General features: G+C 42.5%; 1 protein-coding gene across 1 annotated transcript in view; it reads left to right on the top strand.

Annotated features, from left to right (window-relative positions):
- The window catches only part of DHRS7C (dehydrogenase/reductase 7C), a 151,631-nt gene extending 134,938 nt beyond the window's left edge, over positions 1–16,693 (top strand). Inside the window, exon 7 of the mRNA XM_033959314.1 lies at positions 14,808–16,693. Within this exon, the coding sequence (XP_033815205.1) occupies positions 14,808–15,016 (209 nt within the window). The 3' untranslated portion in view covers positions 15,017–16,693. The remainder of the gene's footprint in view (positions 1–14,807) is intronic.
- The last annotated feature ends 3,857 nt before the right edge of the window (positions 16,694–20,550 follow it).

Genomic DNA, 20,550 nt, shown 5'->3' with positions numbered 1-20,550 from the left:
ACCTACTTTTCCATAAGAACATAAGAATAGCTTTACTGGGTCAGATCAATGGTCCATCAGGCCCAGTAGCTTGTTCTCATGGTGGCCAATCCAGGTCCCTAGTGCCTGGCCAAAACTCAAGGAGTAGTAATATTCCATACTAGCAATACAGGGCAAGCAGTGGCTTCCCCCATGTCTTTCTCAATAACAGAGTATGGACTTTTCCTCCAGGAACTTGTCCAAACCTTTCTTAAAACCAGCTATGCTATCTGCTCTTACCACATCCTTTGGTAGCGCTTTCCAGAGCTTAACTATTCTCTGAGTGAAAAATTTTCCCCTCCTATTGGTTTTAAAAGTATTTCCGTGTAACTTCATCAAGGTTCAAGTTTCAAGTTTATTTAAAAATTTTATAAACCGCCCAATCGGCCTTCTAGGCGGTGAACATTATGTTAAAAACATATATGGGATAACTATACATCCTTTAAAACAATAATCATTATTAAAAACAATACAAAAACAAACAGAAACAAAAAAGGGAAGAAGGGTCGAACTACAATTTATCAAGTAAGAAAGAGAACATATAGGGAAAGAACAAAAGGGAGGGTGTCTAAAAGTAGAATAAAACTATGTAGCCCTAAAAAGGGCATTTAGGTCTCGAAAACATCAAGAAAAAGAAATGTTGATTCTTCCTGTAAGTGAACCGGAATATTATTCCAAAGAGATGAAGCGCTGACAGAGAAAATAATAGACCTCATTGTCTTGATAAACATCAGAGATAGAACAGATAACAGATTTTTAGAAGATCTTAGGGTCCCCTAGACTTTGTAATTTTTGACGGATCGAAAAATCGATCCACTTGTACCCGTTCTACTCCACTCAGGATTTTGTAGACTTCAATCATATCTTCCCTCAGCTGCCTCTTTTCCAAGCTGAAGAGCCCTAACCATTTTAGTCTTTCCTCATACAAGAGGAGTTCCATCTCCTTTACCATCTTGGTCGCTCTTCTTTGAACCATTTCTATAGCCACTATATCTTTCTTGAGATAAGGAGACCAGAATTGAACGCAATACTCCAAATGAGGTTGCACCATGGAACGATATGGGGGCATTATGAAATTCTTAGTTTTGTTAACCATCCCTCTTTTAATAATTCCCAGTATCCTGTTTGCTTTTTTTGGCTTCCGCCACATATTGGGCAGAAGGTTTCATCGTATTGTCTGCAATGATAACCAGATCCTTTTCTTGGGCGCTAACCCCCATGGTGGACCCTAGCATCCGGTAACTGTGATTCAGGTTATTCTTCCCAATGTGCATCACTTTGTATTTGTACACATTAAATTTCATCTGCCACTTGGATGCCCAGTCTTCCAATTTCCTAAGGTCCACCTGTAATTTTTCACAATCTGCATGCGTTTTAACAACTTTGAACAGTTTAGTGTCATTTGCAAATTTAATCACCACACTTGTCGTTCCAATTTCCAGATCATTTATAAATAAATTAAATAGCACCGGTCCCACTGTGGCACTCCACTGTTTACTCTCTTCCATTGAGAAAAATGACCATTTAAACCTACCCTCTGTTTTCTAACCGATAACTAATTCCTTATCCACAACTGAACTTTGCCACCTATCCCATGACTCTTTAATTTTCTCAGGAGCCTCTCGTGAGGAACTTTATGAAAAGCTTTCTGAAAATCTAGATACACTATATCAACTGGTTCACCTTTATCCACATGTTTATTCACACCTTCAAAGAAGTCAAGCAAATTTGTGAGGCAAGATCTCCCTCGGCTGAACCCATGTTGACTCCGTCTCATTAAATTATGTTTGTCTACATGTTCCACAATTTTATTTTTTATAATCGTTTCTACCATTTTGCCTGGCACCGAAGTCAGGCTTACCGGTCTGTAATTTTCTGGATCTCCCCTGGAGCTCTTTTTAAAAATTGGCGTAACATTGGCCACCCTCCAATCTTCAGGTAGAAACATAAACATAGAAACATAGAAATAGACGGCAGATAAGGGCCACGGCCCATCTAGTCTGCCCACCCCAATGACCCTCCTCTACCTTTCTCTGTGAATAGATCCCACGTGTCTATCCCATTTGGCCTTAAAATCAGGCATGCTGCTGGCCTCAATAACCTGAAGTGGAAGACTATTCCAGTGATCAACCACCCTTTCAGTGAAAAAGAATTTCCTGGTGTCCCCGTGCAGTTTCCCACCCCTGATTTTCCACGGATGTCCTCTTGTTGCCGCGGGACCCTTGAAAAAGAAGATATCTTCTTCCACCTCGATGCAGCCCGTGAGATACTTGAATGTCTTGATCATGTCACCCCTCTCTCTGCATTCCTCGAATGAGTACAGCTGCAACTTATCCAGCCGTTCCTCGTACGGGAGATCCTTGAGTCCCGAGACCATCCGGGTGGCCATTCTCTGGACCGACTCCAGTCTCAGCACATCCTTACGGTAATGCGGCCTCCAGAATTGCACACAGTATTCCAGGTGGGGCCTCACCATGGATCTATACAATGGCATAATGACTTTAGGCTTACGGCTGACGAAACTCCTGCGTATTGTAGGAAGATTTATGGTAGATACTAATCAGTTACATAACAAATTACATCTCTGATAATGTTGTCTAGGGAAAACCATAAACTCTGATCCAGGTCCAAATTTCTTGGTCTATTTATATGACACAAAACCCAGGCTAATGAGAAATATTTTTATTATGAAAATAGAAAAATATAATTCACAAGCCAGCTGCAATATCTAAATATTGTTCACAAAATATCTGATTACACAAATGAAACTCAGTACATAATTATCACACTACACTTGTTAGCAACTAAGTAAAACTAATTGTTACACACACACTACACAATTCCTTATAATAATAATAATCCCTGATTAGCAAATGATTACTGTATCACCAAGGTAACTTTACAAACCTTGTCCCATATTACAATTGGATCCTTATCTAACCCCAAGCTGATAAAACAGTAAATTCTATATGCTCACCCTTGATCAGGCCTCCGGCACAAATTAGGTGAAATGGAAAACTTTCTTGTTGGCTTCAGGAGATGCAAGAAATTCCTTGTAACAGGCACACGTGTTAGTCAGTCCTGGGTAAGGCTATAATTCATCAGCAGACAAGTTCCTTTTAGTGCTGAATTCAGAGCTGTATAAGAGTCCAAATCACCCTTTCTGAGGCAGAGAGTCTCCTGAGGTAACTTCACAGGTCTAATTATTAAAAGAAAAGGTCGCGTGCAGAACACCTGTGGTAAGATGTGAGCTTCCTCCCATCCCAACACAGACTAATTAATTAATTAGCACCTTCTCACTTGGATCTCATCAGATGACTTCCTCGGACCAATCCAGAAACAGAACTTGGATGAATAGCCTTTCTGTGTAAAGTATCATATAGGCTGGTAGACCCAGGGCCGTTAGACAGATAAGAACAGGATAACTTCCCCCCAGAATCACATAGTCCCATTATGAAGGCACAGATGGATGTCCTTGAGTAGAATAACATTCTGGTACACACCCATAATGCATCAGGCAGAAACAGTAAAGATGTTTCTTCTTTCTTCTTGCAATTCATGCTGGAAAGATTTCTTGTGCAGCAGAAAGATTTCTTGTAGACAATGGTTCAGGCTTTGATTAGGTCAGAGAGGCCTAATCTTCAGGTGCAAATACGGAAACACCCCTACAGTATGCAACCTATGATTTGCCTTGCCTTGGATAAAGCTTGCTCCACTTGATTGGCAGTCTTCATGTTCTCACTGACGATCACCCCTAAGTCAGTTCTTGACTTAGGGGTGATGGTCAGTGAGAACATGAAGACTGCCAATCAAGTGGAGCAAGCTTCATCCAAGGCAAGGCAAATCATAGGTTGCATACGCAGGAGTTTCGTTAGCCGTAAGCCTGAAGTCATTATGCCATTGTATAGATACAGACGATTTTAGTGACAGATTACAGATCACTAACAGCAGGTCAGCAATTTCATGTTTGAGTTCTTTTAGTACCCTAGGACAGTGGTCTCAAACTCAAACCCTTAGTGGGGCCACATTTTGGATTTGTAGGTACTTGGAGGGCCGCAGAAAAAATAGTTAATGTCTTATTAAAGAAATGACAACTTTGCATGAGGTAAAAGTCTTTATAGTTGATAAATCTTTCCTTTAACAATTAAAGGAAAGATTTATAAACTATAAAGAGTTTTACCTTATACAAAATTTTTTACCTTATACAAAATTTTACCTTATACAAAATTTTTACCTTATACAAAATTTTTTCTGCGGCTCTCCAAGTACCCTATTTTTTCTGCAGCCCTCACATTTAAAGTTTAATATCTTTCCTTTCTCAAAACTGACACATTTCAGTCACTATATTGAAAATAAAATCATTTTCCCTACCTTTGTTGTCTGGTGACTTTATTTTTCTGTGCATTTAACTATGTTTCCAGGGTCTTCTTGTCCTTTGACTGGTTTTCTCTCCGTCTTCACTTTCTGCCTTGCATCCATCTTTGGCATTAACTTAATATTCAATTTTTCTGTTTTCTTTTCAAAATATACGTTTCCATGTCTTACCTTCCCTTCTATCTCTCTCTTCTTCTGTCCCTATTTCCATGGTCTGACATCTCTTTCATTCCTTTCTCTCCCTCCCTCCTTCCTTCCTTTCCCCTGGTCTGGCATCTGTCTCCTTCCCTCCCCCAACTTTTTATTTCTTTCACCCTGCCCCCTTCTTTCTTTCTCTCTTTATCCATGCCCCCATTCTTTCTATATGTCTGTCTTTCTCTCTCTCTCCGTGCCCCCTTTCTTTCTTTCTGTCTTTCTCTATCCATGCCCCTTTCTGTCTGTGTCCCGTTTCCCTTCTTTCTTTCTGTCTCCCTTTCCCCCCTTTCTTTCTTTACTTCTCCCTGCCCTCACCAAGCCACCACTATTGGGGAACAGGCCACCACCGCCGCAATCAGGTAACAGGCTGCCACCGCCGCAATCAGGGAACAGGCTGCCGCCGCCACAATCGGGGAACAGGCCAGCGCCGAGGTCTTAACTCTCCCTGCTTATCTTCCCCAGCGCAGGGCCGACCAATTCACGCCACCCAACGTTAATTCTAATGTCGGGAAGGAACTTCCGGGCCAGCCAGGCAGCGATTGGCTGGCCCGCAACTTCCTCCCCGACGTTAGAATTGATGTCGGGTCGGCTTTGAGCTGGGGAAGATATGCAGGGAGAGCTAAGACCTCGGGCGCTGGCCTGTTCCCTGATTGTGGTGGCTTGGGGGAGGGCAGTGGGAAGGGAAGCAGATTAGGGACCCCTGCTTTAGGCAAGGACAAATCATGGGCCGCAAAATAGTCCCTGTGGGGCCACATGCGGCCCATGGGCCGCGTGTTTGAGACCACTGCCCTAGGATGTATTGTATACCATCCGATCCGGGCGATTTATCACCTTTTAACTTGTTGATTTCTAGATTCACCAAGATTTATTTCAGTTCCTCCGCATCATCACCCTTGAAAACCATTTCCAGTTCAGGTAGGTCTCTTACATCTTCTTCCGTAAAGACCGAAGCAAAGAGTTCATTCAGTCTTTCCACTATGGCCTTATCCTCCCTGAGCATCCCTTTCGCTCCTTGGTCATCCAATGGTCCCACAAATTCCCTCACAGGTTTTCTGCTTCTGATGTACCTGAAAAGATTGCTATGGGTTTTTGGCTCTTTTGCAAGTTTATTTTCATATTCTTTCTTAGCTGTCTTTATCAATGCTTTGCTTCTAACTTGCCAGTGCTTGTGTTTCTTCTTATTTTCGTCATTCAGATCCTTTTTCCATTCATTAAAGGATTTTTTTTTGCTCTAATAACCTCTTTCACTTCACTTTTTAACCATGCCGACTCTCATTTCCTCTTCTTTCCACCTTTGCTGATACGTGGAATATATCTGGTCTGGGATTCCACAATGGTATTTTTTAAATACCATCCACGCCTGGTTTACAGTCTTAACCTTTGCAACCGATCCTTTTAGCTTCTTTTAACCATTTTCTTCATAGTAACATAGTAGATGACGGCAGATAAAGATCCGAATGGTCCATCCAGTCTGCCTAAACTGATTAAATTTCTTTAAAATTTTTTCTTCTTAGCTACTTCTGGGCAAGAATACAAAGCTCTACCCAGTACTGTGCTTGAGTTCCAACTGCCGAAATCTCCGTTAAAACCTACTCCATCCCATCTAAACCCTCCCAGCCATTGAAGCCCTCTTCAGCCCATCCTCCCCCAAATGGCCATATACAGACACAGACCGTACAAGTCTGCCCAGTACTGGCCTTAGTTCAATTTTTAATATTATTTTCTGATTCTAGATCCTCTGTGTTCATCCCACGATACTTTGAACTCAATCACCGTTTTCCTCTACACCACCTCTCTTAGGAGCGTGTTCCAGGCATCTACCATCCTCTCCATAAAGTAGAATTTCCTAACATTGCTCTTGAATCTACCACCCCTCAACCTCAAATTATGTCCTCTGGTTTTACCATTTTCCTTTCTCTGGAAAAGATTCTGTTCTATGTTAATACCCTTCAAGTATTTGAATGTCTGAATCATATCTCTCCTGTCCCTCCTTTCCTCTAAGGTATAAATATTCAGGGCTTCCAGTCTCTTCTCATACGTCTTCTGGCGCAAGCCTCCTATCATTTTCGTCACTCTCCTCTGGACTGCTTCAAGTCTTCTTACGTCCTTCGCCAGATACAGTCTCCAAAACTGAACACAATACTCCAAGTGGGGCCTTACCAATGACCTATATAGGGGCATCAGCACTTTCTTCCTTCTACAGGTTACGCCTCTCTTTATATAGCCCAGCATCCTTCTGGAAGCAGCCACCACCTTGTCACACTGTTTTTTCACCTTTAGATCTTCAGATACTATCACCCCAAGGTCCCTCTCCCCGTCCGTGCATATCAGCTTCCCAACTCCAGGCATATACGGTTCCTTCTGATTATTATTCCCCAAATGCATTGCTTTGCATTTCTTTGCATTGAATTTTAGTTGCCAGGCATTAGACCATTCCTCTAACTTTTGCAGATCCTTTTTCATATTTTTCACTCCTTCTTCAGTGTCTACTCTGTTACAAATCTTGGTATCATCTGCAAAAAGGCACACTTTTCCTTCTAACCCTTCAGCAATGTCATTCATAAACATATTGAACAGGATTGGCCCCAGCACCGAACCCTGAAGGACTCCACTACTCACCTTTCCTTCCTCCGAGCGATTTCCATTAACCACCACCCTCTGGTGTCTGTCCGACAGCCAGTTTTAACCCAGTTCACCAATTTGGGTCCTAGCTTCAGCCCTTCGTTCAACAGCCTCCTATGAGGAACCATATCAAAGGCTTTGCTGAAATCTAAGTAAATTATATCTAGCATATGTCCTCGATCCAGCTCTCTGGTCACCCAATCAAAAAATTCAATCAGGTTTGTTTGGCACGATTTATCTTTTGTAAAGCCATGTTACCTTGGATCCCATAACCCATTAGATTCAAGGAAGTACACTATCCTTTCTTTCAGCAACACTTCCATTATTTTTCCAACAACTGAAGTGAGGCTCACCGGCCTGTAGTTTCCTGCTTCATCACTGTGACCACTTTTATGAATAGGGACCACATCCGCTCTTCTCCAATCCCCAGGAACCACTCCCGTCTCCAGAGATTTGTTGAACAAGTCTTTAATAGGACTCGCCAGAACCTATCTGAGCTCCCTTAGTATCCTGGGATGGATCTCGTCTGGTCCCATCGCTTTGTCCACCTTCAGTTTTTCAAGTTGCTCATAAACACTCTCCTCTGTGAATGGCGCAGAATCTACTCCATTTTCTCGTGTAACTTTGCCAGACAATCTCGGTCCTTCTCCAGGATTTTCTTCTGTGAACATAGAATAGAAGTATTTGTATAGCACATTTGCTTTTTCCTCATCACTCTCCACATATCGGTTCCCAGCATCTTTTAGTTTAGCAATTCCATTTTTCATCTTTCTCCTTTCATTAATATATCTGAAAAATTTTTTGTCTCCCTTTTTTACATTTTTAGCCATTTGTTCTTCCGCCTGTGCTTTCTCTCTCTTGGCTTCTTTCAGTTTCACCCGGTAGACTTTTCTGCACTCCTCTTCTTGGTTTTTTTTATATTTCACGAACGCCAACTCTTTCGCCTTTATTTTCTCCGCCACTAGTTTGGAGAACCATATCGGCTTCCTTTTTCTCTTGTTTTTATTTATTTTCTTCATATAATGGTCCGTAGCCATTTGTATCGCTCCTTTCAGCTTAGACCACTGTCTTTCCACTTCTCTTATGTCCTCCCATCCTAACAGCTCTTTCTTCAGGTACTCTCCCATTGCAATAAAGTCCGTACATTTGAAATCTAGGACTTTAAGTATTGTGCAGCCGCTCTCCACTTTAGCTGTTATATCAAAGCAAACCGTTTGATAATCACTACTTCCCAGGTGAGCACCCACTCGAACATTAGAGATACTCTCTCCATTTGTGAGGACCAGATCCAATTTTGGTTTTTCCCTCGTGGGTTCTATCACCATTTGTCTGAGCAGACCCTTTTGAAAAGCATCCACAATCTCCCTACTTCTTTCCGATTCCGCAGACGGAACTTTCCAGTCCGCATCCAGCAGGTTGAAATATTCCAACAGCAGCACCTCCTCTTTCCTTACAAACTTTTGGATAGCCACAATCAGATCCTTATCAATTTGCTGCGATTGATTCGGAGGTCTGTAGACTACACCCACATAGATAGAAGTTCCATCTTCTCTTTTCAGAGCGATCCATATCACTTCTTCCTCTCCGCAGGTCCCTTGCATTTTGGTTGCTTGGATATTGATCTTTACATAGAGAGCTACTCCTCCACCTTTTTGACCATCTCTGTCCTTCCTAAAAACATTATATCCCGGTATGTTTGAATCTCATCCATGTGATTCACTGAACCATTTCTCTGTGATAGATCTGCCTCTAATATCAGGGCTTGCAGATCATGAACTTTGTTGCTTAGACTGCGAGAATTTGTGGTCATCGCTTTCCAGCTATTTTTCAGCGGTAATCTCCTTTTTCATATAGATTTTTGTTTTGTTTCATTTTCCGTTGCAATGCTAAGATATGAGTTGCTGATATTGTTTATGTTGCAATCTTTACTACTATCACATCTTTTCTTTTGCCGGGGGTGGTCTCTATAATTGTCCTTCATACATACACCACCCCCACCTTCTAGTTTAAATGCCTAGAAACATATTGTCTAAATTTCTCTGCAAGGTTTCTTTTTCCTGCTGTAGTAATATATAGCCCATTGTCCTTCCATGTATTTCTCCATCCTCCTATGTATCTGAAGCCTTCTTGATGACACTAGGCTTTGAGCCATCTATTAAAGTCCTCTGTGTTTTTCACTGTGTGCTCTCCCTTTCCATATGCAGGCAGTATTTCAGAAAAAGCTAAAGTCTTTACAAAAGGTTTCAAGCCCTCACCAAGCTCCTGAAAAGCTTTCTGTGCTGCAGGTATGGAGTTGCTGGCCAGGTCATTTGTTCCCAGATGGATAACAAGATCAGTGTTAAAATCCATAGGGGCTCATAATTGAAAGAGAAAAACGTCCAAAAACCGGCCTAAGTCGGCACTAGGACGAACATTTCTCAAAAACGTCCAAGCACCGATAATAAAACCAGGTTTTGGACTGTATTTCTAAATGACCTAGACCTTCGTAGTGCTGCTTAATGTCCAAAGCTAAACGGGACGTTTCGGGAGGCGTGTCGAAGGCGGAATTTGGGTGGGACGTGGGCCGGCATAGACTTAGTCGTACAGCATGTATAACCGAAAGTTTAACAATAGAGCCTAGACGGAACTTGGACGTTGTGACTTAGAACATGTCAAACATGATCTAAGTCACAAACACCCACCTAAACTCACAAGATAAGCACTGCAAACACATAACATAGACCCCCACACACTACCCCAGTGCTCACCAACTCCCCCTTCACCCCCATAAAAATTTTATTTAAAACTTTAAATTTCAGCTTCCAGACCATCAACACCTGGCCGCCTGGTATAGGAAAGCCTAGTTGTCCAGCCAGAGGCAGCTTAAGTCGTCTTGGGGGTGGGTTAGAGAGGAGGACCCATGCCCATAAGCCCCTGTAATCACTGCATTGATACTGAAACATGTGCACTCCCCTATATACCCCTAAACCCCTTTTTTAATGGCATATAAGTGGCTCCTGCAGCCATAAGGGCTATTAGGGTGGTAGATAAGTGGGTCTAGGTGATTCTGGAGGTCGTTTGGGGGCTCACCATCACTTATAAGGGAGCTGTAGTGAGGAGAAGCCATGGCACCCTTTTTGTGAAGTTCACAGCAGTGCCCTGTAAGGTAATCCACTATTTAGGTGGCATGTCTGGGTGTGCAGTCCATCACTTTTCAGACTCCTCCCACATCCAACAGGGCTTGTTCTAGGCGTTTTGGACCTGGACGGAAAGTTGGACGGAAATGTGGTATAAAGATGGACGATTTAGCGGCTTGGACGATCAGATCGGCAGGACGTATAATTAGACGATTTTTGAAAGTAAAGAAAAGTTGGATGTATCTTTCGAAAATGTGTCTTAGGCTCTTTTTAACTTTGGACAAGTTGCGAGATGGACATAAACGGACTTAGACATCCCTTTCGATTATGCCCCTCCATGTTTCTTCCTTAATTATAGTCAGTATTTTCCTGGAATTCATGGTAGCTGAAGATCCTGGAAGACATTTCACTATTTTGGTCTCCTCGCCTTGTGTTCCAAGGTTAATGCTTCTGATGATGGAATCTCCCAACAGTAATAGTTTTCTGTTTTTGGCTTTTTTATTTGTGCTTAGGGTGTGCTTGTTCTCTTGAGTTACCTTAATTGGTTCCAGTCCCACCTCCCTTTTGTTTTCTTGAATATTGCAGTACACTAGTGGAGCGAAGGAATTATGTAGAGGTAATATTTGTGAAGGTGAATGTTTCTGTGTTACATGTCGCAGTCTTCCTGAGGCTTCTGTGACCCATTTATTCCTGGGCTGTTTTATTCTTTGAGGTAGAGATGGTAAGTTGGTATGATTTTGTGGAGTGAGGGAAGCTGCTTTAATTGTATTCAATTCCTGTTTAAGTTTGCAGAGCTCCTCCTTAATACTAGCAAGCTGAAGACAGATGGGGCAAGCCTTAAGCCTCCAAATAGTGTGTCTTGGAATTAAAGCACCACAGTGATTGCATAGAATAAAGTCATCTTGATTGATTGTGAAGTGATTTGATTTGAGTAGTTCTGATTACTTGGGTCTCTATATATGAACAGAGGTCCCTGGAGTGGGTGAGACTATAAGTCTTACCCTTAGTCCTATGAAGAGGAAGAGGAAATAAGATTTAACAAAGGAAAGAGAAGGGTTTATTTTTTTGTGTTTTTTAAATTTTTTTTAAGTAAGAAACAGGGAGGAGGAGAAATTAAGCAGATATAATGCTGAAAAACAGTGAAAAGAGCAGAATGTGAAATGCTAAGTACCTTAGCTTTTAGAAGTTCACAAGGCAGACTTGTTCACAGCACTGTCCAAAAGATAATTTTCAATTTATCATAGTCGTCCTTTCGAAAAGTAAACGCCCCTACAGTAGATTTCTTTTGCGACGTTACTCCCAGTATCAGCTCAAATTCGATCACGTTATGATCACTGTTTCCCAGCGGACCCAAACAGTTAACTCCTGTGCTATGTCTTGCTCGACTACTATTCAAGCTGTTTATATTTGATGTGTTTTAGTGTTTAATAACAATTTTCATTCATTTATAAATTAGTTTCATTATTGACTTTTTATGGGCAGATCAGAATCTTGGTTATGGGGAGTTCTCATGTCCCTCCTTCTCCTGTCTTTTACTCTAGAGCTGTTGCATGCATTGGTACAAACTGAAGGATGCAGCAGAAACTGGGGAGAAGGAGGGTGTGTTCAAAAGCTGTGATTGACATCTTTGTGCGGTGTGCTCGCAAGAATAGATAGGGATAGTATGCTGAACAATAGGGTACTCTATCTACTGGAAACAATATTATCTAGGTAAGAACCTATTGCTTTTTTACAATGCTATGAAGAGAATGGATATGATGTGGGAGACTGGTGTGCTGAGGTAAATGTGATGCAGTATTTATTTGTATTGTGACAAACCCATGGCCATCTTTGTCCCTGTGATTAATAAAAGCAGTACACGGTCCCTGATCAGGAGAGCTGACCAGGTTAGAAGTAATGAAATTGAAATGGCTGATTATCCCTCAGACAGTGAGGTAGAACAGGAAGGGTATGAGCCTAAGGATATTCAGCAGAAAGTGCCATACCAGAGTAAATACCAGAAAACCTGCCAGGACTTTTACTAAGAAGTGGAGACCTGGCCCTTTAAGGTATTCACAGTATCAACAGCCTAGGACTGGGGTAGGCAATTCCAGTCCTTGAGAGCTGAAGCCAGGTCAGGTTTTCAGGATATCCACAATGAATATGTATGCGATGGATTTGCATGCACTGCCTCCATCTCATGCATATTTATTGTGGATATCCTGAAAACCTGACCTAGCTCCGGCTCTCGAGGACTGGAATTGCCTACCCCTGGCCTAGGAGAAACCAGGTTCCACTTCCTAGGGAATTTCAGCCCAAACGCCCTCCTAGGAGAGAGGGGTGGGACTATGATACGTTTAAAAACAGAGCCCTGAATCACAGTAGAGGAGAGGCAGGAGAAGCAAAGCAGAGGCACCAACAGGAGCATGACCCAGAAGGTGAGGGGAGGAGTCTCTCTCCTCAACCTCCAAGCAGGGAGGACATAGAAATGGCAAAGGACTTGCCTAACCAAAGACCCACTGCTGAGAGCTGGGTAGGAGAAGATGCAATGGATATTTTTGACTTAACTTCAGATTCCAGCTGTGAACAGGATATAATGGAGGTTAGTTCCTAAGCTAAGGAAAGGATAGAACCTGCCTTTCAAATATCAAGACTGAGTTTTTGGTATTTCTGTGTGCTTGATAACTCTCTGCAAGCAGGGGTCAGGTGATCCTGATTAAACAGAGAAGGAAAAAGCTTCTCCATTTTCTCTGTGACTTCTCTGATGTTTTGTATGCTGAGAAGCTGTAAATGTAAACCTGTGAAGTTTCTGTGATAAAGCCTCTGCAACAAGAGCATCTTGTCTGAAGCACCCTGCAGTGCTATGTCCACAGAAAAGCTCAGCTGTTGCTGATAAGCCCTGTTAACAAGCGGAGCTCTGAACGAGCAGGGGCTGAGAGCTGGACACTATGGGCTAGATTCACTAACCCGTTTTTCCTGGGTGATCCATGGCCAATCCTCTCAGGCCCGACAAATTCACAGCATGAAAACATTCAAATGAGGGCGCTCGGAGGAATGCCCTCATCTGGCCTATATGGATTGCTACAGACCCCTGTGAGCCGCGAGTTTTTAAAATTTTTTTGTATTAACTTTTTTTTTACTTTTGTAGACCAGTGAGCCCGTGGTTTTAACCCGCTTTAAACCCGCGGGTTAGAACCATGGGCTCGCAATGCAGGAAAGGGCAGGAGCAGGCAGGAGAGATGGGGAAGAGCAGGATGACGATTGGGGCAGAGCAGGGTGGCATTTGGGTTGAGCAGGCAGGAGACAGATCGGGGCAGAGCAGGGCGGCATTCGGGGCGAGCAGGCAGGAGACAGAGCAGGGCAGAGCAGGGCGACATTCAGGGATAGCAGGCAGGAGACAGATTGGGGCAGAGCAGGGCGGCATTCGGGGAGAGCAGGCAGGAGACAGATCGAGGCAGAGCAGGGCGGCATTCGAGATGAGCAGGTAGGAGACAAATCGGGGCAGAGCAGGTTGACATTCGGAGCAAGCAGGCAGGAGACAGATCATGGTAGAGCAGGGCGGCATTTGGAGAGAGCAGGCAGGAGACATATCGGGGCAGAGCAGGGCTTTTATGGAGCTGGAGAGTCAGAAAGACATTTTCAACTGGTCCCCAGCAATCGCTTCTTGGATTGATTGGCCAGCCCAGTCGGTTTAAAATTTTGGTTGGTGAATCGCATCCCTGTCCATTTTGCATACGTTTCTCCTCATTTGCATGCACGGATTCGAAGCAGATCCCAGGAGAGGTTAGTGAATAGTGCAGGAGGGAAATCTGGCCGCAAACTGATTGGTACAAGATCGATTTGCTTTGTGAATCTAGCCCTATATCTCACAAGGCAAGCTGGTGACTGTGGCTTTATTTCTTATGTTTTGCTACTGTGTTTGCCTTCCATGTTTTGCAGTTTTCTTTTCTTGTATGGATTTATTTCCATGGCATTTCCACTTACCTGAACCCTGGTGAAGAGGACTGTCTTTAACCAGATAAAGTCCAGGGGAAATTATATTGTATGCCATACTTGAACTTTGGACATTTCTGACAACTGTGTGAACCATATTATTTTTGTGTTATTTATGAATTTCATGACTGTGGCTGACGGCACTCAGACCACTTACCAAATAAAGCCTAGAACTGTGAGTTTAACAATTCTTGGACTGTGTCTCCCATTCTTTATACAAATTACCTCAGTGTGGCCTGGGCAGACTAGGCAGGGGCCTAGGGCTGCTATATCTGAAAGGCCTTCCTCTTTCCTGAGGAAGCCATACCGACAGGTCAGAGGAAAACACTGGTAGGTCCGCTTGCAAGTCTAGGCAGGGGCTAGCTATTTGACAGTATTGAGAATGTGTGTATAATACAGAATCTGTAATGTGTGGATTTGCAAGAAGCTGATATAATGCAGAAATTCTACATTTTATTGAACTCACAGGTGGTATTATGTTTTAATCCAAATGTTTCCTTTCATTTACAGTCTTTTTCAGGAAGCTGGCTTATGGTGTTCATCCAGTGGAAGTAGCAGAGGAGGTTCTGTGCACAGTCAGCAGAAAGAAGCAAGAAGTTTTCATTGCAAACCCCATTCCCAAAACAGCAGTCTTTGTCCGCACTTTCTTCCCAGAGGTTTTTTTTGCAGTGGTGGCTTCTGGGGTTAGGGACAAGCAGCACATAGAAGAAGAAAAGTGATACACTCTCATATACTGACTAAAAATATGGGTTCATATTTTGAATTTCCTTCCTGATTCTTTTCTAGTTAATAGTTGTCAAAACAGAGAAAGCACCAAATTAAAGCAGGAGGGAAGTATAGCTGTCTGTTGTACTCCAAGGGCTGCTAAATATTTTGAGTAGTGATTGATATGTTTGACATCTTCTATTGTTACTCATAAAGGCCCTTTTTACTTAGGCTATTGAAATTGGAATTAAAAGATGTCCAAGGCAGGAAGAGCTCAATTCTCCCTTTATTATACAAAATGTTCTGCTAAATGCAAAACCTTTTGTAAAATATATATATAAGAGTATGCAAAAATAGCAGCATCAACTCAGCAACTTCCACATTCATGTAGAAGTAGTGGTCTTGCAACTTTCACATATATGTGCCCTACCTTTTAGCACAGGAGTTTTCTCTTGATATCCCAGTGCTAATAATACTCCAGATGGAATAAGAAATATTCATGCAGGAAAATCAGCAAAAAAGGTAGCAGAGTGGACATGCAAAAAGCTAAAAATTGTTCCCAATATAAAAAGGTGTGTAAAATCTAAGTTTTCTTTACTTCTCTTGTAGCTCTGCCCATTTTTTACCAGTTAAGGCTGGTGTGAAGATACAGTGTGGAAACAGAGGGTGATCTGAAGTGAAGTGTAGCACTTTGCCTTAGATCACCCAAAATCCCTGGAAGCCTAAGTAGGCTCTGAGCCCCTTCTCTGATCCCACAAAAGTAGTCTCTTGTGGCCCAAGTAGATCTTCTCCTGATCTCACAATAACAGTCATTGGCGGTCCAAGTGGATCTCTGCTTAGACTCAAATTCCCAGAGCCCCTCCATTTTGCACAATGGTTATGCTGGAAATAGGAGAAAATGGGTATTGCTCCTGCCTCCCATCTTTTGGAAAGGAATAAGAGTTATTAGACAAACTGTTAGGGAAGATCACATAGACCATGAAAGACTGAAGTCTAGTGTGAGAGTTCTGGGGTTCATTGGTAATCAGAGACTTCTTATGTGTTGCTGGGAGTTTGGGTCCCATTGGATCACTAGAACATTTTTGTGGTGTGGGTTTAAGGGATAGGAGTCAGAGAGTCCATCCTGGTTTTAATTATTATTATCTCCCTTTCTGTCAAATGTATGCACAAAGCCTCACTCATGCACTGATAGGAAGATATTTACTCATATTGCAGCAAATGGCTATAGATTAGCCTAATAACTCAAAATAGTATGTCAAGAGACCCAGTGTTTCAATAAATATTATTAGTATATATGGTCTCTAAAGATATATCTTCATGGATACTTTCTAAAGTTTATAAACCTCATTAGTGTCGGCTGCATGAAAACAAACTTTCTTCTATACAGACGAGTGACATGCTGAGATTGATAGTGCAATTTTCTTTATTGACTCACGTAGTATAAATAGTCATATATAAATAGTCCGGAACTTGGAGGCTGGATGGTGGCTGGCTGACAGTTGAGCTCCCTCCTTTTAATCATCACTTCTTCATCTATTTAATTATTTAATTATTAAAAACACCATCAGGAGTTCCTGGAGAGAGTTGAGCGTGGGAGCCCTTACTCCGCCCCTCTCCCAGACCAGCGGGGGACCCGAATTTAAAAATCTAAAGCGCCAACGGCGCACAGCCTTTACCGGACCCCCTTCAACCACCAGCAGGAGTTCCTGGGGAGAGTTGAGTGTGGGAGCCCTTACTCCGCCCCTCTCCCAGATCAGCGGGGGACCCGAATTTAAAAAATCTAAAGCGCCAACGGCGCACAGCCTTTACCGGACCCCCTCCAGCCACCAGCAGGAGTTCCTGGGGAGAGTTGCTCCGCCCCGAAGCCCAGAGACTCTCATCGCTCTCCTCAGAAGCAGCTCCCTGCCTTCGGGGCTGCTCCTCTCTTCGGCCCGGTGACTTCGGGTAGCGTGGGAGCCCTGCTCCGCCCCCAAATTCCCCTGCTGGACCGAGTTTTCTTCAAGAGCAGCACCTCTGGGTGTGGCCTGATCGCCACGGAGACCACACGAATGGTGTAACAGCTCCTCTTACACACACCTAAATTCAAATAAAACTGTGCATTTATACTTTATTATTTTTACATAGTCAGGTATATTTTGCTGCCAGAATCCTCAAATCCTTAAAGCGTCGGCGAAATCGGCAAAAAAAAAAGACCTGAATTCTCCAGCGCTGCTCAGCAGTAAGAGGCCTGGGGTCATGAGCGTCCCTGAGCTCTTTAGCCTGCCTAACGAATAAAATTATTCGAACTGTTTCTGCCTCACCTGTGGGCCTTTCTCGACGGTTGTGTATGTGTGGAGCCGTTTAAAAGTGCGCATCAGACAGGAATGCCGGTAAGATCGGCGAAAACGCCTAAACATAAATCAGCCTGCTCCGCACTCAAAATGGCGGCGGCGCCGACTCCCGCTCTAACCTCTGCGCACTGGGGTGAATGGGCCCAAGAAATTTCGAAAATGGTCACCGCGGCCCTGGAAGATAAACTTCTTAAATTACAGTCGGCTGTAGACTGTATTAATGATCGTTTTGAAGCACATGCTGGCCGTATTGCAGCAGTGGAGCAGAGGGTGTCTGAAGATGAGGATGCAGCACTGCAGGATCACGAGAATGTGATTGCTTTGCAGACTCAAGTGGCAGCATTGACAACACGATTGGATGATCAGGAGAACCGTCAACGCCGCAATAATCTACGAGTTGCGGGGCTACCTGAACTCCGAGCTGACCAAGATCTCTACCACTTTTTTCAGATTTGGCTCCCAAAGCAGCTTGGCCTGGTGACCCCAGTGACTGGATTTCTTTGCGAGTGGGCACACCGCTTGGGCTAACGTATGGAGGATAACAACCGCTCACGAGCAGCAATTGCTAGATATATAAACTGGAAAAACAAAGAGCTCATCATGCAAGCCTTTCGGAAATCTGGTCGACTTGAATATGAAAGTCAAAAAATGCTACTATTCAATGACTATTCCTTACATGTATCCACCCTTCGCAAGGTGATGGTGCCGCTATGTTCCACACTTCACCGTCGGGGAGTGCGGTTTGTACTTGTGTATCCGGCGTCTCTACGCATATGGAGTGATGGGAAACCACATACCTTCACAGACAGTGTAGCTGCACAACAATTTATAGACTCTATGCCTGTGATAGTGGCTAGCGGTACCCCAGTGATGGATCCAGCGGTTTAATTCTACTTGACATCAACCGTGCAGTTTCCTTTGAGGTCCCTGCTTGCTCAAATCAATTCCAGACTTGGTACTCCAGATTGTGCCAAGAAGCTCTTATCTCACCATGCTATGTAATGAAATACATATATTGCATAGTCTGCTAAGTTAAGCACATTAATCTCATGTTTTCTATTATTGATTAGGTGTGGATTTTGCTAGTTGTTCCATATGTGTTACTCTTCCGTGCTCACAGGAGCATCCTTAAAATGTTTTAAAATATGCATGATAATGTGATCTATTTCTTTTCTGACTATACATTATGCTGATATTACTGACTTCTTTTCTCTTATTTTCATGCTCTTTCTATTTTTCTTCTTAGACAGGAGTGTCTGCCTGACCTTACAAATATATCAGTTATCTTTTCTAGACAGAGGAGATATACTCTATGTTTCACCACTGCATATCATATACTATGGCTGATTTACATGTTTTCTCCTTTAATGTGAATGGTCTGAACCATCCCATTAAAAGAAAAAAGATAGCTAATTATGTGTCCAACAAACACCCTGATGTAGTTTTCTTGCAAGAAACCAACCTCCCACCCGCTGCTGCCACGAAATTCCAACTAAAGGGATTTTCCACTCACTTATATTCCCCTGCAACTCATCAAAAGAAAAATGGTGTTTCAATATTTCTCAATGATAAACTTTCTCCCGTTATTCGTTCTTTTAAAACAGACACGGAGGGAAGATGGTGTCTGGTACATGCTGCGGTGCACTCAGTGAATTTTGGTTTTTCTCAATATATATGGCCCGGTTAAAGATCACCCGGATTTTTTCAAAGAGATTCAGCTGGCGCTGGTTGAATTTGGTTCTTGTTCTCTGATATTGGGAGGAAATTTTAATCAAATCCAAGACTTATATATTGATAGATCTTCTTCTTGCAAACCCTCCAAATCCAAGTCTTTCACAGCTCTTCATGCTCTAAATGATGCCTTCTCCCTTGTGGATCCTTGGCGCTTACTTCACCCGAAAGGCAGAGAATACACACACTTTTCACCACCACATAATACCTACTCGAGAATTGATTTCTTTCTCCTATCCTCTTCTCTTATTCAAGATCTTACCAATACTATCATACATCCAATCTCTCTCACGGATCATGCTGCCGTCTCTTTATATATTTCCATCTCGGCTCCACGCAAAGAATCCCCCTCTTGGCGGCTAAACAACACTTTACTCCTAGATGAGGAAACTGTTGAAAAAATAAATTATTTCACAGCGGAATTTTTTGAAAATAACTCTAAAGATCCTGAAGTCTGTCCTTCCATTGTCTGGGAAGCATACAAAGCAACCCTTAGAGGTGAATTGATAAAAATTGCCTCTTGGAAAAAGAAACAGTCCACGATAAAGGAAAAAGACTTAGAAAATTCTATTAAAACATTAGAATTACAACATATGTCTAATCACCTACATGACCTAGCTACTCTCCAACGTATCCAAAAACTTAAATATGAATATAATACTTTAGTTTCATGTACAGCCAGGCGTGATATCTTCATTTCCAATTCTGGTCATTATATGGGAGATAATCTTATGGGTCGCCCTTTGGCCAGATACCTTAAAATTAAATCCAAAAGACTACATATCAAGATCCATCAGGTCAATTAGTCAAAACCAGATCTTTAATCTCCTCTCAATTCGAAAATTTTTATGCTTCATTATACCAATCCGAATTTGCTGCTCCTGAATCAGATATAGACTCCTTTCTTTCCTCCTTAACTCATCCGACCATATCGGATTCTGTTAAATTGGAACTAGATTCCCCGATAACTATATCAGAAATAGAAGCTGCCATATCTTCCCTACCTGCTGGGAAAGCCCCCGGCCCGGACGGCTTTACTAACGAATTCTTTAAACAATTTCGCACCATCTTAGCCCCTTATCTCCTTACATATTATGATTTCCTCCATTCCACTCCGGACAAACAATTCAATTTCACTGAAGCCACCATTGTAGTAATTCCTAAACCTGACAGAGACGCCACCTTGGTTAAAAACTTCCGCCCTATCTCTCTCCTTAACTTAGATTACAAGATAATGGCAAAATTACTTGCATTAAGACTTACCAAAGTGATTTCATCTCTTATACATAAAGATCAAACAGGGTTCATTAAACAAAGATATATAGGAGATAACCTGCGTCTCTTTCACCATAATAACGCTCACACTAAAAAAATGTCAGACCCTATAATAGGCCTAGCTATTGATGCTGAAAAAGCCTTTGACCGGGTGGAGTGGCCTTTTCTTTTCCGTGTCCTGAAATGGTATAATTTTGGCTCATTCTTCACGA

This window comes from Geotrypetes seraphini, chromosome 9 (genome assembly GCF_902459505.1).
Source record: "Geotrypetes seraphini chromosome 9, aGeoSer1.1, whole genome shotgun sequence".
In the NCBI taxonomy this organism is placed as follows: domain Eukaryota; kingdom Metazoa; phylum Chordata; class Amphibia; order Gymnophiona; family Dermophiidae; genus Geotrypetes; species Geotrypetes seraphini.
The sequence above is the reverse complement of the archived record's forward strand: the minus strand, read 5'-3'. Positions and strand labels throughout refer to the sequence as shown.